This window comes from Leptonotus elevatus, chromosome 11 (genome assembly GCF_054856555.1).
Source record: "Leptonotus elevatus isolate MCC_2025b chromosome 11, RoL_Lele_1.0, whole genome shotgun sequence".
Classification (NCBI taxonomy): domain Eukaryota; kingdom Metazoa; phylum Chordata; class Actinopteri; order Syngnathiformes; family Syngnathidae; genus Leptonotus; species Leptonotus elevatus.
Window position 1 is genome coordinate 15,362,200 of NC_141249.1, and position 17,716 is coordinate 15,379,915.

At 38.5% G+C, this 17,716-nt stretch overlaps 1 protein-coding gene across 2 annotated transcripts in view; it reads right to left on the reverse strand.

Annotated features, from left to right (window-relative positions):
• ssbp4 (single stranded DNA binding protein 4) overlaps positions 1-17,716 on the reverse strand; it is a 102,922-nt gene that overhangs the window by 7,730 nt on the left and 77,476 nt on the right. For both annotated transcript variants that reach the window (XM_086089337.1, XM_086089338.1), the window contains exons 6-9: positions 5,597-5,680; positions 3,944-4,070; positions 3,451-3,518; positions 95-159 (exon numbers count right to left, since the gene is read on the reverse strand). In XM_086089337.1, coding sequence (XP_085945463.1) covers positions 95-159; positions 3,451-3,518; positions 3,944-4,070; positions 5,597-5,680 — 344 coding nt within the window. The remainder of the gene's footprint in view (positions 1-94; positions 160-3,450; positions 3,519-3,943; positions 4,071-5,596; positions 5,681-17,716) is intronic.

Sequence of the window (17,716 nt, forward strand, 5' to 3'; positions counted from 1 at the left end):
TTGTTGTAACTGAAGACAAATGTTTTTAAAATTCATGAAAATTTGGTTGGGCTTCACACAATTGTTTTGAAAGTGCTTTGAACAGTCTACTAACATGTTCATGCCGGGCATCCCTGGCCCCATGGAGTTTGGAGGAGGCCTCATTCCTCCACCGTAATTCTGCGGGGAGAAAACAGGAAAAGGCACACAAAAGAGTGAGTGAAGCTCACCAGCCAATAATTCTGCAGTTGATTATCGTTTGGCATAGTTGCCTCTGTCATAATTGAACATTTTCAGAAAACAAGATTACAGAAACGTGCTATTCGTGTAGTTTTTGGTTATACAGAGATCCCACTAATCCAATATTCATACAACTTAAAACTATGAAATGTAATCAATTGATGAAGTAACCTCCTTAAAATAATGCATAAAGCCCCATTATGAAATCTTACCAATTAGCATGCAAATCGAGAAAAAAAAAGAAAAAAAAAAGGGAAAGAGTACAAATTAAGAGGAACAGATATTTGTTCCGAACCTTAATAAAGAACAAAATAAAAAGAATGATGTGTTTCAACTCAAGGTGTCTGTTTGTGGAACAATCTGAATTATAAAACTAAATCATCTCAGTCCATTTGTATTTTTAAAAAAATTATAAAAGCACAATTACTGGAAAAATATATTTAGCACAAGGTCATTCCATTGAATTATTTTGTTTAATTGTTACTTTGATTGTCATTTATTTTGTGTTGACCTTTTTTGTGTGTGTTGATTACGGGCAGATATCACACACTTTTCGTCTTTCTGTCCCCTTTTATTTATTTTTCTTTTAAAAAATAAAATAATTTTTAATTGAATTTAATAAAAATAAAAGGAAAAAACCCAACTGATTTAACAAACAAAAATAATATGCTATGAGGCTAATGATGGGCAGAATTGTCATTACAATGGAACCATTAAACCTCTAGTTGATCTCTAGTTTGGTTAGATTTCAAAAACATAATGGAAATACCACCGTTGAAAACAAGAAAAGAAAAGGCTGCTGTTTAGTGCAGGGGCGGCTCTAATCTAATAAGAGAAAGGGCCGGGCCACCCCAATATTTTGGGGGAAAAAATCATAAATTATTTGCCTTATTACATTTGACCTCCCCAACATTTTTCAAACTAAATGTTTGAATTGTTTGAGTGACTGATTTTGGCATGTTGAAACATTTCCAAGTGGCCCTTGTATCCTTTGATTTTTCTGTAAGTGGTCCTCGGAGGGAAAAAGTTTGAACATCCCTGCTTAATATATTCACTTTGGATGAACTTCATTCAATCGTGTCTTATCAATTGAAGCAATTATATTAAGTTGGTCAACAATTGAATTTGTAATCTTAAATTGGTTCAACAATTCTCTTTTTCGAGTGTATCTTGTTGAGTCCTTGCATATGTATATACGCGTGTGCTGTGAGGGAGCCTCCACTGCGACGAGGAGTTTTGTTCAGCAGACAATTACACTTGTCGAGCAGATGCCACACCAGCTGCCGGCGCGCTCTGTGCCAAGGGTGGCATCGTAGTAAAAGGGGCCCCCAGTGCAGGCGGGATGGGGTCACCGGGCGACTCTGCGTGTGCGTCTTTACGTGTGTGTGCGTGTGTGTGTGTGTGTGTGTGTGTGTGTGTGTTGTGAGGCTGCTGCACAATCAAGCAGCTGTCCAGTCATTGTCATTTAAAAGGACACAGGACAAAACAGCGACAGCCAAAAGTGTAAAAAGGAAAGTGTGTCGCGTTGGCACAACTTTTGGTGAATGTGTTGGCAAGCATGTGATATTCCTCCCAATGTGGGAGTCGGCAGGGGGGTGTGGGGTAGTGTGGGCAGATTTCAGTGAGGAGCCAAGCTCGCATTAAAAAGTTGTCAAGTTGGCAATGGAATGTAGCAGTGAGTGAGTTTGCGCTCACTATGCAGACTGGAAGAATTAACGGTACAGCCGATAGTCAAATAAGCTTAAAGTGTTACTTAGAAGCACGACACCGTTTTAAAAGCCGCAGATACAGAAGACCTTCGGTTTACGGGAGTACTCAGTTATTGCCTTTTTTACTGTTTCTCATTTGTTTGTTCATGGCCGAAAAGTGGATTTCATACAAATATTTATTGTAATTATGATTTTACGTCCGAGAAAGTTAGTAAGAGACTATGCTACATCTTGACTTCTGGATTTAGGGTTATGTTGCTGCAGTAGGAAACAAACGTACTGTAGCTGGACACCCGTGTTGTGGTGTTCCACAAGGTTCTTTACTAGGTCCACATAGTTTTACATTATAGGTTTCATAAATGTAAAAATTGCTTGCTGTTATGGAGGAAAACAGGTGAATGTCCTCAAAGCTCAATAATAGGTCAATTAACTCATTCACTCCCAGCCATTTTCACTGAAGCAACCGCCTTCGCTCCCAGCTGCTTTACTGGATTTAGACTTTTTAGATTTAGAAATTCTATTGCTATAAAAACATGGAACCTACCAAAAGAAAGAGCAGGGTTTCTTCTTTCTACAGAAAAAAAAGTATATTTGTATCTGTTTCCGTTTTGTAGCGATTCGAATATAGCTAACTTTCATCATTATTCACAAACCTGTTGAAAACACTGGCAAAAAGAGCTTGTTGCAACATGGCCCTGGCTGATCTCTTATACTATGCTGCCACCTACAGGCATTTTTTTTGTAATAACTGCTATTGCTTTAAGCGACCTCTTCATGTCAGAAGCTGTATCAAAGCCTTCTGTATGCTCTAGCAAAAAAGAAGAAGAAAAGAAAACGACAAAAAACGTATAAATACGTTTTTGGGAGTGAAGGACAAATTATAAAAATAAAATAAAAAATAAAGATATCTTGGCATTACAGTAGAAAGATAGATAAAATATTGGGGGTCCTCAGTTTAAGCAATCCTGGCATATGGTTTTATGGTTGGGAACAGTGTGCAGTGAAGTAGTCTCCTCGCAATGTAAGAAAACATGGTCACACAGTACAAAAAAGCACAATCAATTACAACTGTAATTACTGTTAAATTGATTATTTTATACTTATGGTACAGATAGAATTTTTCATGCAAATGGTTAGTGTTATTATGATTTTACTAATGTGAAAGTTAATAATGGACTATGACACATTCTGACCGCCATGCAAATTCAGGTTACAGTGCCTCCATAAAAAAGGTGCTCCAATAAAAAAAGATATTGGAGGTGTTCCACATGGCTCTATACTAGGTGCATATTTTTTTATACTCACATAAATGTCACAATTGCTTGCTGTGACAGAAGAAAACTGGTAAAAGCTAAAAAACTAGGTCCTCACTACATATATGTTGATAGTTACCTCTGTAGTGACTGTTTTTTATTTGGACCGTTTAAGTTTATTTTATTTTTTGGGTGCAAATATTTTGTGTAATTATGACTTTACGATTGTCTTAGGGTAGGTTAATATCCTGTAATTTAATCATTGGTACCTGTGGCCCCATGCCTCCCATTCCTCGAGGGGGATTCATTCTCATTGGACCGCCCATGTTTGGATGTCCTGTGCAGAAAGACAAAAAACAGCCTTTTAAAAACAACACCAGTAAAGAAATGTTTAGATCGGAATAATTGCAAAAACATTTGAAGCGCTAACATATTTTCTCAAATAGTGGCCTCCACACAACTATGATTACTAGTAACTCTACTACTACTAATTTACTTTTTTATTTATTTATTCCAGAACAGAGACAAAGAAAAACAACAGAAAAAAATGAAGCTTGGAACAGAAGATACAAAAATAACCGTGAGCATTAAGCCACATGCTACTTCACCAAGACATAATAATCTGATCACATGGAGCAGCCTGATTTGATCAATTTTCATTCCATGATCAAATATATATGCAATATTCAATTTTAGCACAAATAAACCCCTTCAATCGACACCTTGCCCCCAAATCGATGCCTAGTTATTGTGAGTGGCCACCTTGAGGTCTGGTGGGGTCCAGGCTGTTTGGCAGGAGAGGTTGTGATCCAGGGATGCTCCCTGGTGGCTGGTTTGGCATGCGGAGTGCGGGTCTCGGACCACCTGGGTACCGCGGCGACATGAATGGCTGCAAAAAAAGAAGAAGGGAGAAACATGAATGAATGGTAATAGGGTAATACGTTTTTGGGAGTGAAGGACAAAGTATAAAAACGCATTTATGCGTTTTTGGGTTTGAATGAGTTAAATGACAAAATATCTTGGCATTACTAACCCTAACCCTAACCAGATATTACAAATATTCCATACATTTCTGTTCCACTATGAGACAACTAGTAGTCAGTTAAATATATTGTTCAGTAATTTTTTACTTTGTACTTTGTGTTTTCCCATTTTCTGTTTATTCAATGTATTTTACATAATGCAAAATTTGCCTTGAAATACGAATTTATTGTAGATTACGTTTTTGGGGAGGAGAATTAAACAGCTTCTCTTTCCTTTGTGTGCATGTTGGCCACCCGGGGGCAGTATAACACAGACATATAGATGTAAATGGAGATGGTCACAAGTTACTCCTCAGTAAGCTGCAGTATTTTTAGTCGTTCTTCGTGGAGGATAAAAAATATATGCCTGTGAACATTGTTATATTTGCTGTCAATATGTGTTACTCAAAAATGCGTGTTCAAATATCTATTGCTTAAAAGGAAATTCATGACACATGGCACCAAAGCTAGTCAATAGCTTAATCATTTGTTAGCATTAAGCTAAAATGACACCGCTAAAAAGGCAGAATTTGGAAATTTTTTCCTCCTTTTGTGGCCAAAATCAGTGAAGGATGGATTGTTGGATGTCTCTAAAATATTATCCTGAGGAGATTATAATTACGTGTGTGTGTTAAGAGTGATTTTGAGGTTTGAGGCCAACAATCATAAATGTTAAACCAGTTAAATATCTATGCAATCATGTATGGGGTCTCCCACATAAAAAAAAAAAATCAGCTAAGAGCATAAGAGAGTAATATTAATTTAGTTGAACATAGTCAAGTTGTAGACTTGGATAAGAGTAGATAGAGCATGTTAATAGGCAGCTGGCTCCTTAAATCTCTTATGCGAGCACATTAGCATCATACGAAAAGGAACTCACTGTAGATCGATATTGGAGGTGTTCCACAAGGCTCTAAACTAGGTCCACAGATTTTTACATTGTATTCACATAAACGCACAATACAAATACATACTATTGTCACATCCGATAAAAGGGAGTACTGTACTTCAGTGTCAGATGTGAAAAAAAAAAATCATTAAAAAGTCAATTTTGTGAAGATGGGAAGTTATGCGACGCCATCTTGACTTATTACAACTGTTTTTCCTCTTGTCTCATCTCCTCCGTGACCAACTTGTGGTGGGTTTATGCGCGAGGAGACGCGCCGTTGTCAGGCCGTGCTGCAATATTAATGCTCCACTGATGGACTCCGGGATGGCGAGTGCCTGGCCGAGGGGGGAGAGAAGCCCCTCCAGATGCGTCTCCGCCCCTTCCAGCCCGACCCGCCGCTGCTAAATTATTCATCCGGCACGCCGTCCTGAATGCTGCTTGTCCCGAGCCAGCGAGAGAGTGAGTGTGTGAATAAGGAAGTGTACGTGTGTTTGTGCGTATTACCTGTCCGTGAGGGCCCATCATGGGATTGCTGGGGTTGTGTGGGGGAGGCTGCGTATGAGGGGAGGGCTGAGATCCTGGGGGTCCCTGGAGACAAACACACATGGTCATGTCGATAAAAATCAAGATTAAATTCCATAGGATTCCATTGGTTACACATTTTTTGTTGTACACTCTATAAAATGTTGGATTAAAAATAACCCAACTATGGGTCAAAAATGGACCGATCCTCTACTTGGGTCGATTTGACCCAACTTTGAGTCAAGAAATGGGTCGTTCAACGTAAAACAACTCATAAATATTGGTCAGATTTTTTACTTGGGTAAAAAAGTTGGGTCATTTTGTATAAAACAACCCAGAAAGTTGGGTCAAATTGACCCATAAAGTGGATTGGTCCATTATTGATCCATAATAGGGTTACATTTGACCCAACTGTTTTTACTAAGGGTAGGAATCTTTGAATGTCTCACGATTCGATTCGATTCTGATTTTTGGGAGTGTGATTCTATTCAGAATCGATTTTCGGTTTAGAATGATTTTTGATTCAAAATGATTTGATTGACAATGATTTTTGCTTAAATTTATAGATGTTCAAGGAAACGTAATGATCTACTCCAGTCTGACTCGCTAATGCTAATTAGTGCTCTACTCGCGGCACTTTTATCACTCAAAAGAACGGCTCCACGCTGAACAAAAACCCTTTTATTGGAATAACTTGATCGTGACTTTTTCCTTCTACTCTCTAATGTGACTACACTATCAGACCGCGTGGAACCACACTGCCCTTAAGTGGCCAAATCGGGTACAACATGAACAGTGTTCCCAATAAAGGCACACACAAACAAAGGGAAGACAGTATCAAATAATTTAAATAAAATCGAGTTTGGGGCATTTAAAATCGATTCTAAATCGTACTAAATGAGAATCGTGATTCTTATGAGAATCGATTTTTTGGCACACCCCTAGTTTTTACTGTGTACAGTGGTCAAATGTCAGGTGTGTGTGTGTGTGTGTGATATAAATAATGAGACCCAAGATAAATAATTTCAAACATCATTTAAGTTACCCATACAACTTTTTAAAACATCTCTTTTGAGAAGGTAAGTAAAAACAAACAACTGAAATAATGTGGATGCAAAAGTGTGCACACCCTCTTATAAATGGGATGTGCTTAGAATTCGCATCTCAAACCTTATCCGCCAACTCTGTAAGTACCCAGCTATCAGGTGACATTACAGGTGTGTGTGTTCTCCTCTCAGGTGTTGTGTGTTGTGTAGGCATGCTCAAACAGGTGTGTATCTAACATCGCAGCCAAAAGCCAAAAGGATTATGGGATTACTTGCAATATAACCTGAGACACACACACTAAAACTCTCTCTCAAACACACACACTCACACACGGATGTGCTCTGTAATTATGCTGGCATGCAAATCAGAAAGAAAAACACACACAATGTCACTGAGGTAAGGATGATTGTTTTTCTTTATTAATTTAACATTAGTTTTTTTTTTTTAATAAGTGCAATGGGAAATTGACCTGATTAATAAATGGATTATTCCCTTCACAGTCATTATTTACTCAATGAAACATTTTTGAAGCATACCAATGACACAATTCTCGTTTTTTCAGTCTTGTGAATAATGCAAATCTTTCACCACATCGATACATCCATTTTTGATAGCATGCGTCCTCTTTAGGGTCGCGGGTGAGCTGCAGCCTATCCCAGTTGACTTTGAGGCGGGAGGACGGCAACACTCTTGACTGGCTGCCTGCCAATCGTAGAGCAAATACAGACACACAAGCATTCCCACGCACGTTCACACCTATTGATAATTTAGAGCCGTGCTGTCCAACTACAAGTTCATCAAATTTGAAACAAGGTAGAAGTGAACAAGGTGAAGTCTCTGTAGCTAGTACATGCGAGTATGTCCTTGCTTCCATTACAGACCTTAACAATGGTTTTAAAACACCAAATCCACCTATGAAATACGTAGCTCTCCAAATGCAACCATCATGATCAACTAAAATGCAACATGTTTGAGTAGGGCTGTGAAATGAATCGAAATTCAATTACAATTTCAATTATTACACTCCACAATTAAAAAATCTGCATAATCGTAAAAAAAAGAAGATTATTAATACAAATTTTTGAGTACATTTATACATTTGCACCTTTTTAAATTTTAAAATAAATGTGTCTCATGCAAAATTAACTTGCATAATTATAGTGTTTGAAAATAATTTTATTTGTCTTAATATTTTGTATTTGTTTTTTATGTTTAAACATTTTGTACCCCCCCCAAAAAACCGTCCTATTGCACAGTGCACATGCTGCACACACACTTCAAGTTTTTGACAACACAAATAAATATATAAATAAATATATTATTATAAATATATATTATTATAAATTATGTTCGGTCCAAAATGGAACTTACATAATTATAGTGTTTCTATTTTTTTTAATTGGTCTTAATTTTTTTTAAATGCCTAAACGTTTTCTTGTTTTGTACCAAAAAATTCATATTTGTTTGAATAATCGTGACATCAATTATTGCCAAAATAATCGTGATTATTATTTTTTCCATAATCAAGCAGCGCTATTTTTGAGCACTAAAACTCTGCTTAAATAGAACATGTTTTTTTTTATGGTCTTAGAGTAAATAATGATACATTCAAATGTATTGCACAACAGTTAAATAAAAAAATAAAATGTACTTTAAAAAAAACAGTTCTTAACTCTTTGACTGCCAGACGTTTTCAGAAAAGGGATGCCGTCAGTGCCAGCCGATTTAAGCATTTTGACTGATCTTTCAAGGTCCACAGAAAATGTTCTGTTTGGACTATGGAAACACACGTACTACCAAATGAAAGATTGGACTTTCATCTTTCATCAGAAAAAAAACCTAAAAAAAGTTTGTTTCTACCTTATTCCGTTCTTTAGTAATCAACAATAGAAAATGGTTAGTTTGACCCAATTTCACCTGTTTTGGACCAAAATACGGAGAAATCAAGCTTTTAGTGAAACGATATTATTTCATGCATTCTAGTGAATTTTACACTTCTTTTTGTCCATGAATGATGCCACAAACACCTAAATAGTGCTTTACTTCTATAAAACACTACCACCAAGAATGAAAAAGTGTTTTTTGATAGCAAAATACGTTTATTTACATTCAACAGTGTAACAATTTGACAACAATTTGGCAAACTATTTACAAATGTGTGCAACTGTGGTGCTATTTACAAATATGTGGATGTTTCAACGACAGTTTTTCTTATCTTCTTTCTTTTTTTACTTATACAATTCTCCCCCAGTCAATTAAATGTGGAAATTCTTATTATTATTAATAATAATAATAATAATAATAATTATTATTATTATTATTTGTTTTTTTACTTATACAATTCTCCCCCAGTCAATTAAATGTGGAAATTCACCGGCCAACGAATAGTGTTGTCTTTCAGCGTATCGTATGCCATGTTCAATAAAAGTTTGTGTTTCTGAACATAATCGTGAGTACTCAAAAATAACTACTTGTCTTGGCCTAAGAAAATAGTGATATTGCAGCATCCCTAATTTGAAGCTGATGGAACAGTTCAACATGTCCATTAGCAATATTTTGGAAGACCTTAGACTACTCAAGAGTTAAGTGCTTGTACTAGTATTGCGCTGAAAAAAAAAGAAAAGCATTATCAAACACCCCTAATTTTCTTTCATTTTAGCTCATTAGACGTTGCCAGTCAAAGAGTGAACACATTTTTTGGGGGACGCCCCGCCAGGAATAAATGCAGGTGCTTCCTTTGGCTTCGCCTGTTGACTTTCAAGCTGTTATGAGACGAGTGCGGTAAAGCCGCTTATTAAGCAGACAAACAGCACGCAGCCGGCCTGAAATCTACCCCCATGTTATGAAAATGTTGGTTTAGTTGGACATGCGGCGGGGTCTGGATGTGTTGGCACAGTAGTGACTCATCTGTGCGTGTGTGTGTGTGTGTGTTTTGGGGTGGTTAACACCTGCTGTCCTGGCCCACTCTGTCTCTCAGCAGGTTCACGCTGGGGCTAATGCAGCACGAGCTCCGGCTGACCTCGGAGGTTATTGTGGTTGTTGCCAAGCCAGCCATCCAGCCAGTGAGTGTGTGTGTGTGTGTGTGTGTGTGTCTAACAAGACACCCCTGCAGGGTCTGGCTGCACTGACCCAGATGCAGCTTCTTCTCTATATACTCACACGGGCTAGTTTTCCTCACTTAGGAGGAACCCGCGTTGACATTTTCCTGCTTCAACACTCGCCTTGAATAATTCACTGTATCATCTGAGAAGGAGCTATTCTATTCCTAAAATCACAGTTCAGTTCAGTAGCGAGGCATGGGGATAATATGATGAACACACACACGTGTATGTTTTCCAAACCTCATAATACAGCATTTGAGTGTATTATTTACTCATTCAGTGCCATTGACGGCTATAGACGTCAAAAATTCATTTGAACTATTTCTAGTTTAACATTTTTTCCCACTTTTGTTAACAAAAGTATGAAAACCTAGAATTATTTTTTTATTAGCCCCTAATTTTTTATATCCCCCCCACCCAAAAAAAAAAAAAAAACATTATTAAAAATTAAAAAGATTTTTTAATATATTTTTAAGGAAAGGTTATTAAATATTAGGGGCATCAGGCGATTAAAAGTTGTAACCGTAATTAATCGCATGACTTCACTAGACTCCACAATTACAAAATCGGCATAATCGTAAAAAAAAAAAGATTATTAATACTAATTTTTGAGTACATTTATACATTTGCACCTTTTTAAATTTTAAAATAAATGATTACATTTGATATCTGTTCTAAATGTACCAAAGAAATCTAGGTTTTCATACTCGTTAACAAAAATGAAAAAAAACAAAACGTTAAACTAATAAAAACAGTTAAAATGAATTTTTCACGTCCTTAGCTGTCAATGGCAGTGAATGAGTTAAATTGGAATGATACTTGGTGTCAACCGCCACTGATGTATGAAACAGATATGCCGGTTGACAATTCTCTCATCAAAAAAGCACAGGGCGAACATGTTCACGGCACACAGCTTAGCTGAGATTCCAACCCGCGGCCTCTTGACTGCGTGGCAGACGTGGTACCCGCTTGGTGTTGACAATTGCTTTCAACACAGTGGGCATGGGGCAGTCTCGGGTGTTAAGCTTCACACTCTAGTCACTACATCCTGTTATTCCCTTACACACTCTGGTGCGCCTCTTATACTATGAAGATGACAAATTCGCAGGTCAACTTAACCCTAACCTTAAACGCACAGCGAAAAAGATTCTAATGTACTAACTCTCACTCTTGCATGCTTGTCTTATGTTGTGATGTAAATAAACGCGTGCCTGGGGGAAAGCGTGCATAAAGACAGAAACAAATCTAATGTTTTGGGATGATACACAACTGCATGTCAACATTGTTAGCTAATATGATATAGCCTACGACTGCTAGCTAGAATGAATTGTAATCCCTCCACAGGTGGTTAGAATAGAAACAGCTGCCAGTGCCACTTTAATCACTTTAAACATGAACCAAACTACAGTATACACAAACACATTCCTACACGGCCTGCCAATTGCTTCAACCGATGGCCGGACGCTCAATGCAGGTGGCTAACAATTTAGCCAGTTAGCAGCTAGCTATGCTCTCATTCGCTAACTCTGACGTCACTCAACAGGCCAGGTGTCACTTGTTAAAGCCACGTTACTTCAATCACAGCTACTACAGCAGTAGAGTATTACTAGTATTATGTATAAAGCTTCAAAGCAGAGCTAAATAATAATAATAATTTCATGGTCGCTACTTTGCAGATTTTTGGCTCTGGTAGGAAAGTGGGGTGGCAGGGCACGGGAATAGTGATAGACCGATTTTTTTTTCAGGGTCGATACCAATTATTAGTAAGCAAGGAGGCCGATAACCGATATTTGGAGCAAATATTTTGCAGTAAAATATAAAATATTAGCATCAAAATAAAAAGCAATTTTTCAAATATTCAACATGTTTTGTTTTTCTTTTAATTTAAAATACAGCATATAGACAAAGCTTTGTTTTCATCTCTAACAAAAAGTAAATACTTTTCTATAGTAAATAGTTTTCCAAATATAACTGAAATGTTAAACTTCCACTTATTTTCGTTTTAATTTGAACAAAAGCAAAAAGCAGCATCTCTTATAAAGTTAGGTGCAATTTTAAATAAATACATACATAGAAAGTTCCATGAAATTAACCCAGTTTTGATCTCTTAGGCTGGTATCTCTCTGTGCTTGCGAACATAGCAAATTTTGGGTTCTCATCAGAGTTCATCAAAGGTTTCAAAAGGTTTTCGTAAACAGTGAAAATTTGTCAGAACATGTTCAAAATGTCTTTGTGACAAGAAAACCTGTTTGTGACCAGTGTTGTGCTCGTTACTAAAAAAAAATTGTAACTAGTTACAGTTACGACTTACTTCATTTTAAAAGTAACTAAATTACTCTGATGATTAATTAAACAAAAAAGAAATGTGTTACTATTTAAAGTAACTCTTTAGTTACTTAAAAAAAAACATACACTGTTCCTTTATGCTCAACGAAAGTCAAGTAATGAGCGTATTTCCATGTGGAAACACTGCGCTCGCCTTGACTCTCCATGACTCCCGAATCCGGTTCTCCACGATACAACTTCTTCATTAGTACGGCAGCGGCAATCAATTGTAAACAGGACGAATCCATTCATTATTTGCTTATCCTCACGAGTGTCGCACAATTAAATGATTCAATTCAATCATTTATCAAGTAACTGTGACTAACGCACCATATTGTAACTGTAACTGAGTTACTGTATTTAAAAAAGTAATGCGTTAGAGTATTAGTTATTGTAAAAAAACTAGTTAAGTAAAAACTGTCTGTGAGCATCTTTGCAACCTTTTGCAACATTTTACGAACCCTAAAGAAAACCCCAAATTCATTAAGTTCGCAAACGCTTGATCAGACTTTTAGATTTGTAAAAAATAGCCGATGTCAATATTCGTCTAAATGTTAAATATCGGCACCGATAATCGGTCTATCCCTAGTTGGGAACATAATCGCCGCGATTAACGAGGCATTACTCTTATTATTATTATCTTCTCACATTCTTTTAACAACCAATCATTTCAAACTTGCTGATCGAAAGTCTCACGTGAGTCTCACTGTACTTAAGACAACTTGTTTCTTATCCCTGAAAATGGTGGTGGCGTGAGTAGCCCGTGTGTAAACAGTCTCATGCCCCCACAGCATGAAGAATGACCCGCGCACACTCTTACCCCATAATGTGCCATAATGGAGCACAGTGCCGCGGCTGGCCGGGGCCTCTGCAGGCCTCTGCGGGCCTTCCTGCCATTACATGTGAATGGGCCGGCATACGGCCTTTATGAGCGCACTGTTCCCTCCGCAGGTCCCCGCAGAGAAAGAACACTTCAACTGTCACAGAGGTGTACGCCGGCCAACACTGCGTGTGTGTGTGTTTGTCTATGAGCGGCCACGAGTGGAGGAAGAGGGGGGAGGGGGGTGGGGGGGACATAGGGAGCGTTAAATGAAGCAATTAATAAAATAATTTTCTAGCCGGCTAAGGAGATAACAGCTTGGCACGGGACCACAAAAGCATCAACGCACCCCCCCTCGCCTTCCAACACTGCTTTCAGCTTAAGCAAGACCTGCAGCAGCAGCCCAGTTGGTGAGTTTAACTCAAGCGCCACTAGAGGGCAGTGTGTAGCTGCAGTCAAGCAGCAGGAACACACACACACGTACATGCACACAAACACACACGCAAAGTGAGAATACAAAGCAGCCTGCATCACTGAACACAACAAACAAAGCCAGGAGGAACAGCCCGCACACACACACGCACACAAAATCCGAGCACACACACACACACGCATACACGCACGCACATTGTCACTCCTTGCTAACATTCCAGAGAGCTCTCCAGCTAGCTGACAATATATATAGCACGCTGACAAGATGACAAAATGCTATCAGGGATGAATGAGAGGCATTAAACGTGATAGAAAGGCGGCGAGTCGCCCGTGTCAATCGGACAGCGCGGAGAAAGTTCCGGGTTCGAGTTTCACTTTCAGCCCCAAAACATGTATGACTGACTCAATGATGTATGTATGTTTACATGATCAAGTAAGCTTAGGAATTGGTTTAGTGAAGCAGCATGTGGCTCATTTCCCCAATGTTGTTTTTGTACTCGCTGTGCCTAATAACTGTCAACAATTTGATGTTTGTTATCGCAAGTCAGCTACTGTTTAGCACAAGTGCAACAGCTGCTGCTGTGTTAGTCAGAAGACTTTGTATAATGGTGTTTTTCCTTTGGAGTAATCATTTATTCAAACATTAACTCATTTGCTCCCAAAACGTATAAATATGTTCTATTTTAAATATTACCAAGGTCCCAAAAACCTATTTATTTTTATATTTTTCATGCTAGAACATACAGAAAGAAGGCTTTGATGCAGCCTCGGAACTGAATAGAAAGCTTAAAGCAATGATATTTATTATAAAAACGGCCAGCAGGTGGCAGCAGAGTAAAATGAGATCAACCAGGGCCATAATGAAGAAAAGCAATTTTACTCAGAATTCTAAATAGATTTGTGAATAATGATGAAACTTAGCTATATTTTAATGCTAATTGCTGCAAAACAGAAACAGATATACTCTATAGACTCTAATCTTTCTTTTGGTAGGTTCCATGTTTTTATAGCAATAGCAATTGCAAAATCAGTCAAAATACAGTAAACCAGCCAGGAGCGAAGGGGGTTGCTTCAGTGAAAATTGCTGGGAGTGAATGAGTTAATCTGTACACAACACAATAGCTGTAAAATAATGTGGCGGCTGCTTCTGGTTTAGCATTTTCTTTACTTGTAAGTGTCACCATACAAAGCCATTATGTCTAAGCAGAACTGCTATCAAGCAATAACAATCAAATTGAGCAATAATGACATTTGTTAGCTTATCCTTTCAACATACTTCCTTGACACCAATTGTCACTTTCTTACTAGCCAGGGCTCTGTAGCATCTCATGGCGTGAACAACTGAGAACAGGACCCACAGAATAAAACACAAATGTGATTATACGTGAATAATGAACCACAAATAAGTGGGGGTTCACTGTATTGACGGGCGATCAGCCTTAAGTCAGCCGGGATAGACTCCAACTTCCCCGTGACCCTGAACAGGATAAGAGCTATAGAATTTTTTTTGTTTGTTATTGCCGTCTGAGGCAAACGTCACAGCTGATGTTTACCTTGAGTGAACACGATCAAGGACGGTAAGAAATGCTTCAAGTGCCCGTCATTCTTTGGAATCCCTGAGGAAGAATCGCTTGGTGTCACTTTTGTGGCGATACAAGCAGCACTGATAAGAGTCAAGTATGGTTCCATTCCTCGGTGGGTTTTGATGTTGAAGCCACTGACACCTTTTTGGCCCATATGAGATATTTCCAACTCGCAATATTTGGGCTGAACATTTTCAGGGATTTCCCCGGAGCGCTATAGTGGATGACCATTTTTCGCCGTCTTTGCAGGTATAGAACATTTAGACACCTGAACGAAAATTGATTTTGAAGAACCGTTGTGTTTGGACGGCAGGAGTGCCAGAGAACATGCAGAGCTGAGATTCGAACCCTGAACCTCTAGGCAACCATGTTTGACTACAGCAGCTATTGATTAAGAAATTTCATTATTCTTTATTAGATGATTTCAGTTGTAGACTTTTTTTTTTTTTTTTTTTTTTTAACCTTTTTGGGAAAAGCAGGTGTCTCTTTAATTCGCCACGTGCTCGCCATGCATCCGCTTTGAACAGCCTCCTTGAATTTGCCTTTGATACTTGCGCCTCTTGTTCTTAAATGTGTCATCAAACTTAATCCTCTTGTTGGGCTTTGTCCCGGAAGCGCTGCAAATACCTGTGTGCTAAAAAACCATTCCGCTCGAGACTCTTGGGATCACGTTTTTAGTTTTTTGGGCAAGAGGAGACACGCCATTGTGGCCTAAGGAGCCTGCCCGCCCGCCCAGACACGTCTACGAGGTGTTTCAACCCGATGTAGGTATTCACATGACATTATTTGCACTGATGTCATGCAGGTTTTTATAGCGCTTCTTCATTTTGCTTTGATAAACGACCCCAATTCTTCGTTTAATACTGTATTTCCACATGTACACATGGGCTATGTGTCATTTCACATTGCCACAATAAATCCAATTTCACTTAGTTAGTCTGAAAAATGATGTATTTACTTCAAATAATGAATCTACAAGGCTCAAAAAAAGCAAAACTGAGAATCACAGATTTTTAAAGTTTTTCCTCCGAAAATCGTGATACTGTCCCAAAAAGATATGCTGGGGTGGATACGCGCTTAAGTGACCTACACCGGGAAATAGGGGCTAGCTCAGCGCTACGTACTACATAAGCTAGCTAGCAACAAACGTCAGCTGGTTAGCTAATGTGGCTAAACACGCTACGGAATCCATGCCAATGAATAAGCTACACTTCTGACAAGTATCATTCCCACAAAGGGATGACAAGGAAGACAGAGAAGCCATGCTAATTGCTAAGCTAACCTACGATTGACATGTAATCGTGAAACACCGGAATGGGCTCTTTGCACAAATCCACTACTTCCTGAACTCAGTACCACTCATTAGTGATTGGACAAACTGATTAATCCAGGTGTGCCTGACCTCAGTAACCACGACGACAATGGCCAGACACACCAGGATTAATCAGTTTGTCCAATCATAAAAGACAGGAATTGAAGGAGTGGTATTGAAAGTAGTGGATTTGTTAAAAGAAGAAGTCTGGCTGGAAAATAACTTTTGAATAGCAAAATAGCAGGCGATTTAATAAGTGATTGGAAAGAAAATTATACATATTGCTACACTTGTTCATTATACTGCCCCTTGGTGGCTAAACCCCAATAAATTAATCATGATACACAAATTGTTAAAATCTTTACATTGTATTTAATATTGTTAGTATCTATATTTTTATAAAGTACAAAATGAGTGTTTTTTATTATTAAAAATACAATTAATTTTTTTGTGTGGGGGAGGCTGGAACGGACTAATGACATTTCTATTCATTTCAATGGGAAAAGATGATTTAACAAAACAAACAACATTTTATTTTTTTATTTTTTTACAAAATTAACGATCAAATATTTATTATTTATGGTCTGTTTTTTTATGAAATGTTTTGAACTCTTGCTTCCATGCCAGTGTGGTACTAAATTATTCTGATTCCAGTAGTTATGCCATAGCGTGAATGTCACCCAGTTAATTGCATACACAATCAAGAGAATTCTTACAGATCAATTAATCGATTATAATGCCTATGCATACGAGAAACAGCGGTGAAAGAGTCTCCTGATGCCTTTGTGTGCTCTCTTCCTCCTCCTCCCTCCTGCTATCATTAATTCACCCCCTCCTCCCGCCATCTCCCCTCTGCCTGTCCTCCCCAGAGGGCCGTGATGCAGCAGTGATGGACTTTGCCTGGGAGGGGAGGGGGCTTATAAACCTGACGTGTACACTGTTTAGACCCTCGCACCGTCTCCTTGTCTTTATTTTCTGTTTGTGCATCTCATCTATCCACAGTTTGCATGCAGCGGAGGGCTCGTGGCACCTCTGCCCCTCACCCTTGCCTCTCCCGCAAACAAAGTTAGGGTCGCCCGTGTTAATTACCTCGCCGGCACAGCGGGTAAGGCAAATTAAAAAAAAATTGTTCACGAGTTGGCGAGTAAGCGCGTGTCGCCGAAGCGGCGTGGTGAGAAAAGAAGTCCTTTTACACATGACTTGACATCCCAATGTTTAGAGAGATATAGTGAGAGTTTAACAAGAATCAGAGGAAAAATATTCCTCTTTCAAAAGCGAGAGTAGCGCAAAAGGCTGGCAACCGCAGTAGCCATTAGTTCACCAGGGAGTGAATGTCAGCTCGCCAGGAATGCAGCGTGTACGCTTCAGCTCCAGTTTCAGCGATGTCATACTCAAACTACCGCACAGTAGTGTGTGCGCGTCTGTGTAATTTTCAAGTTTCAAGAAGGGCAGGGTGCATTTCGCCTGCGTTTGCTCCAAGCG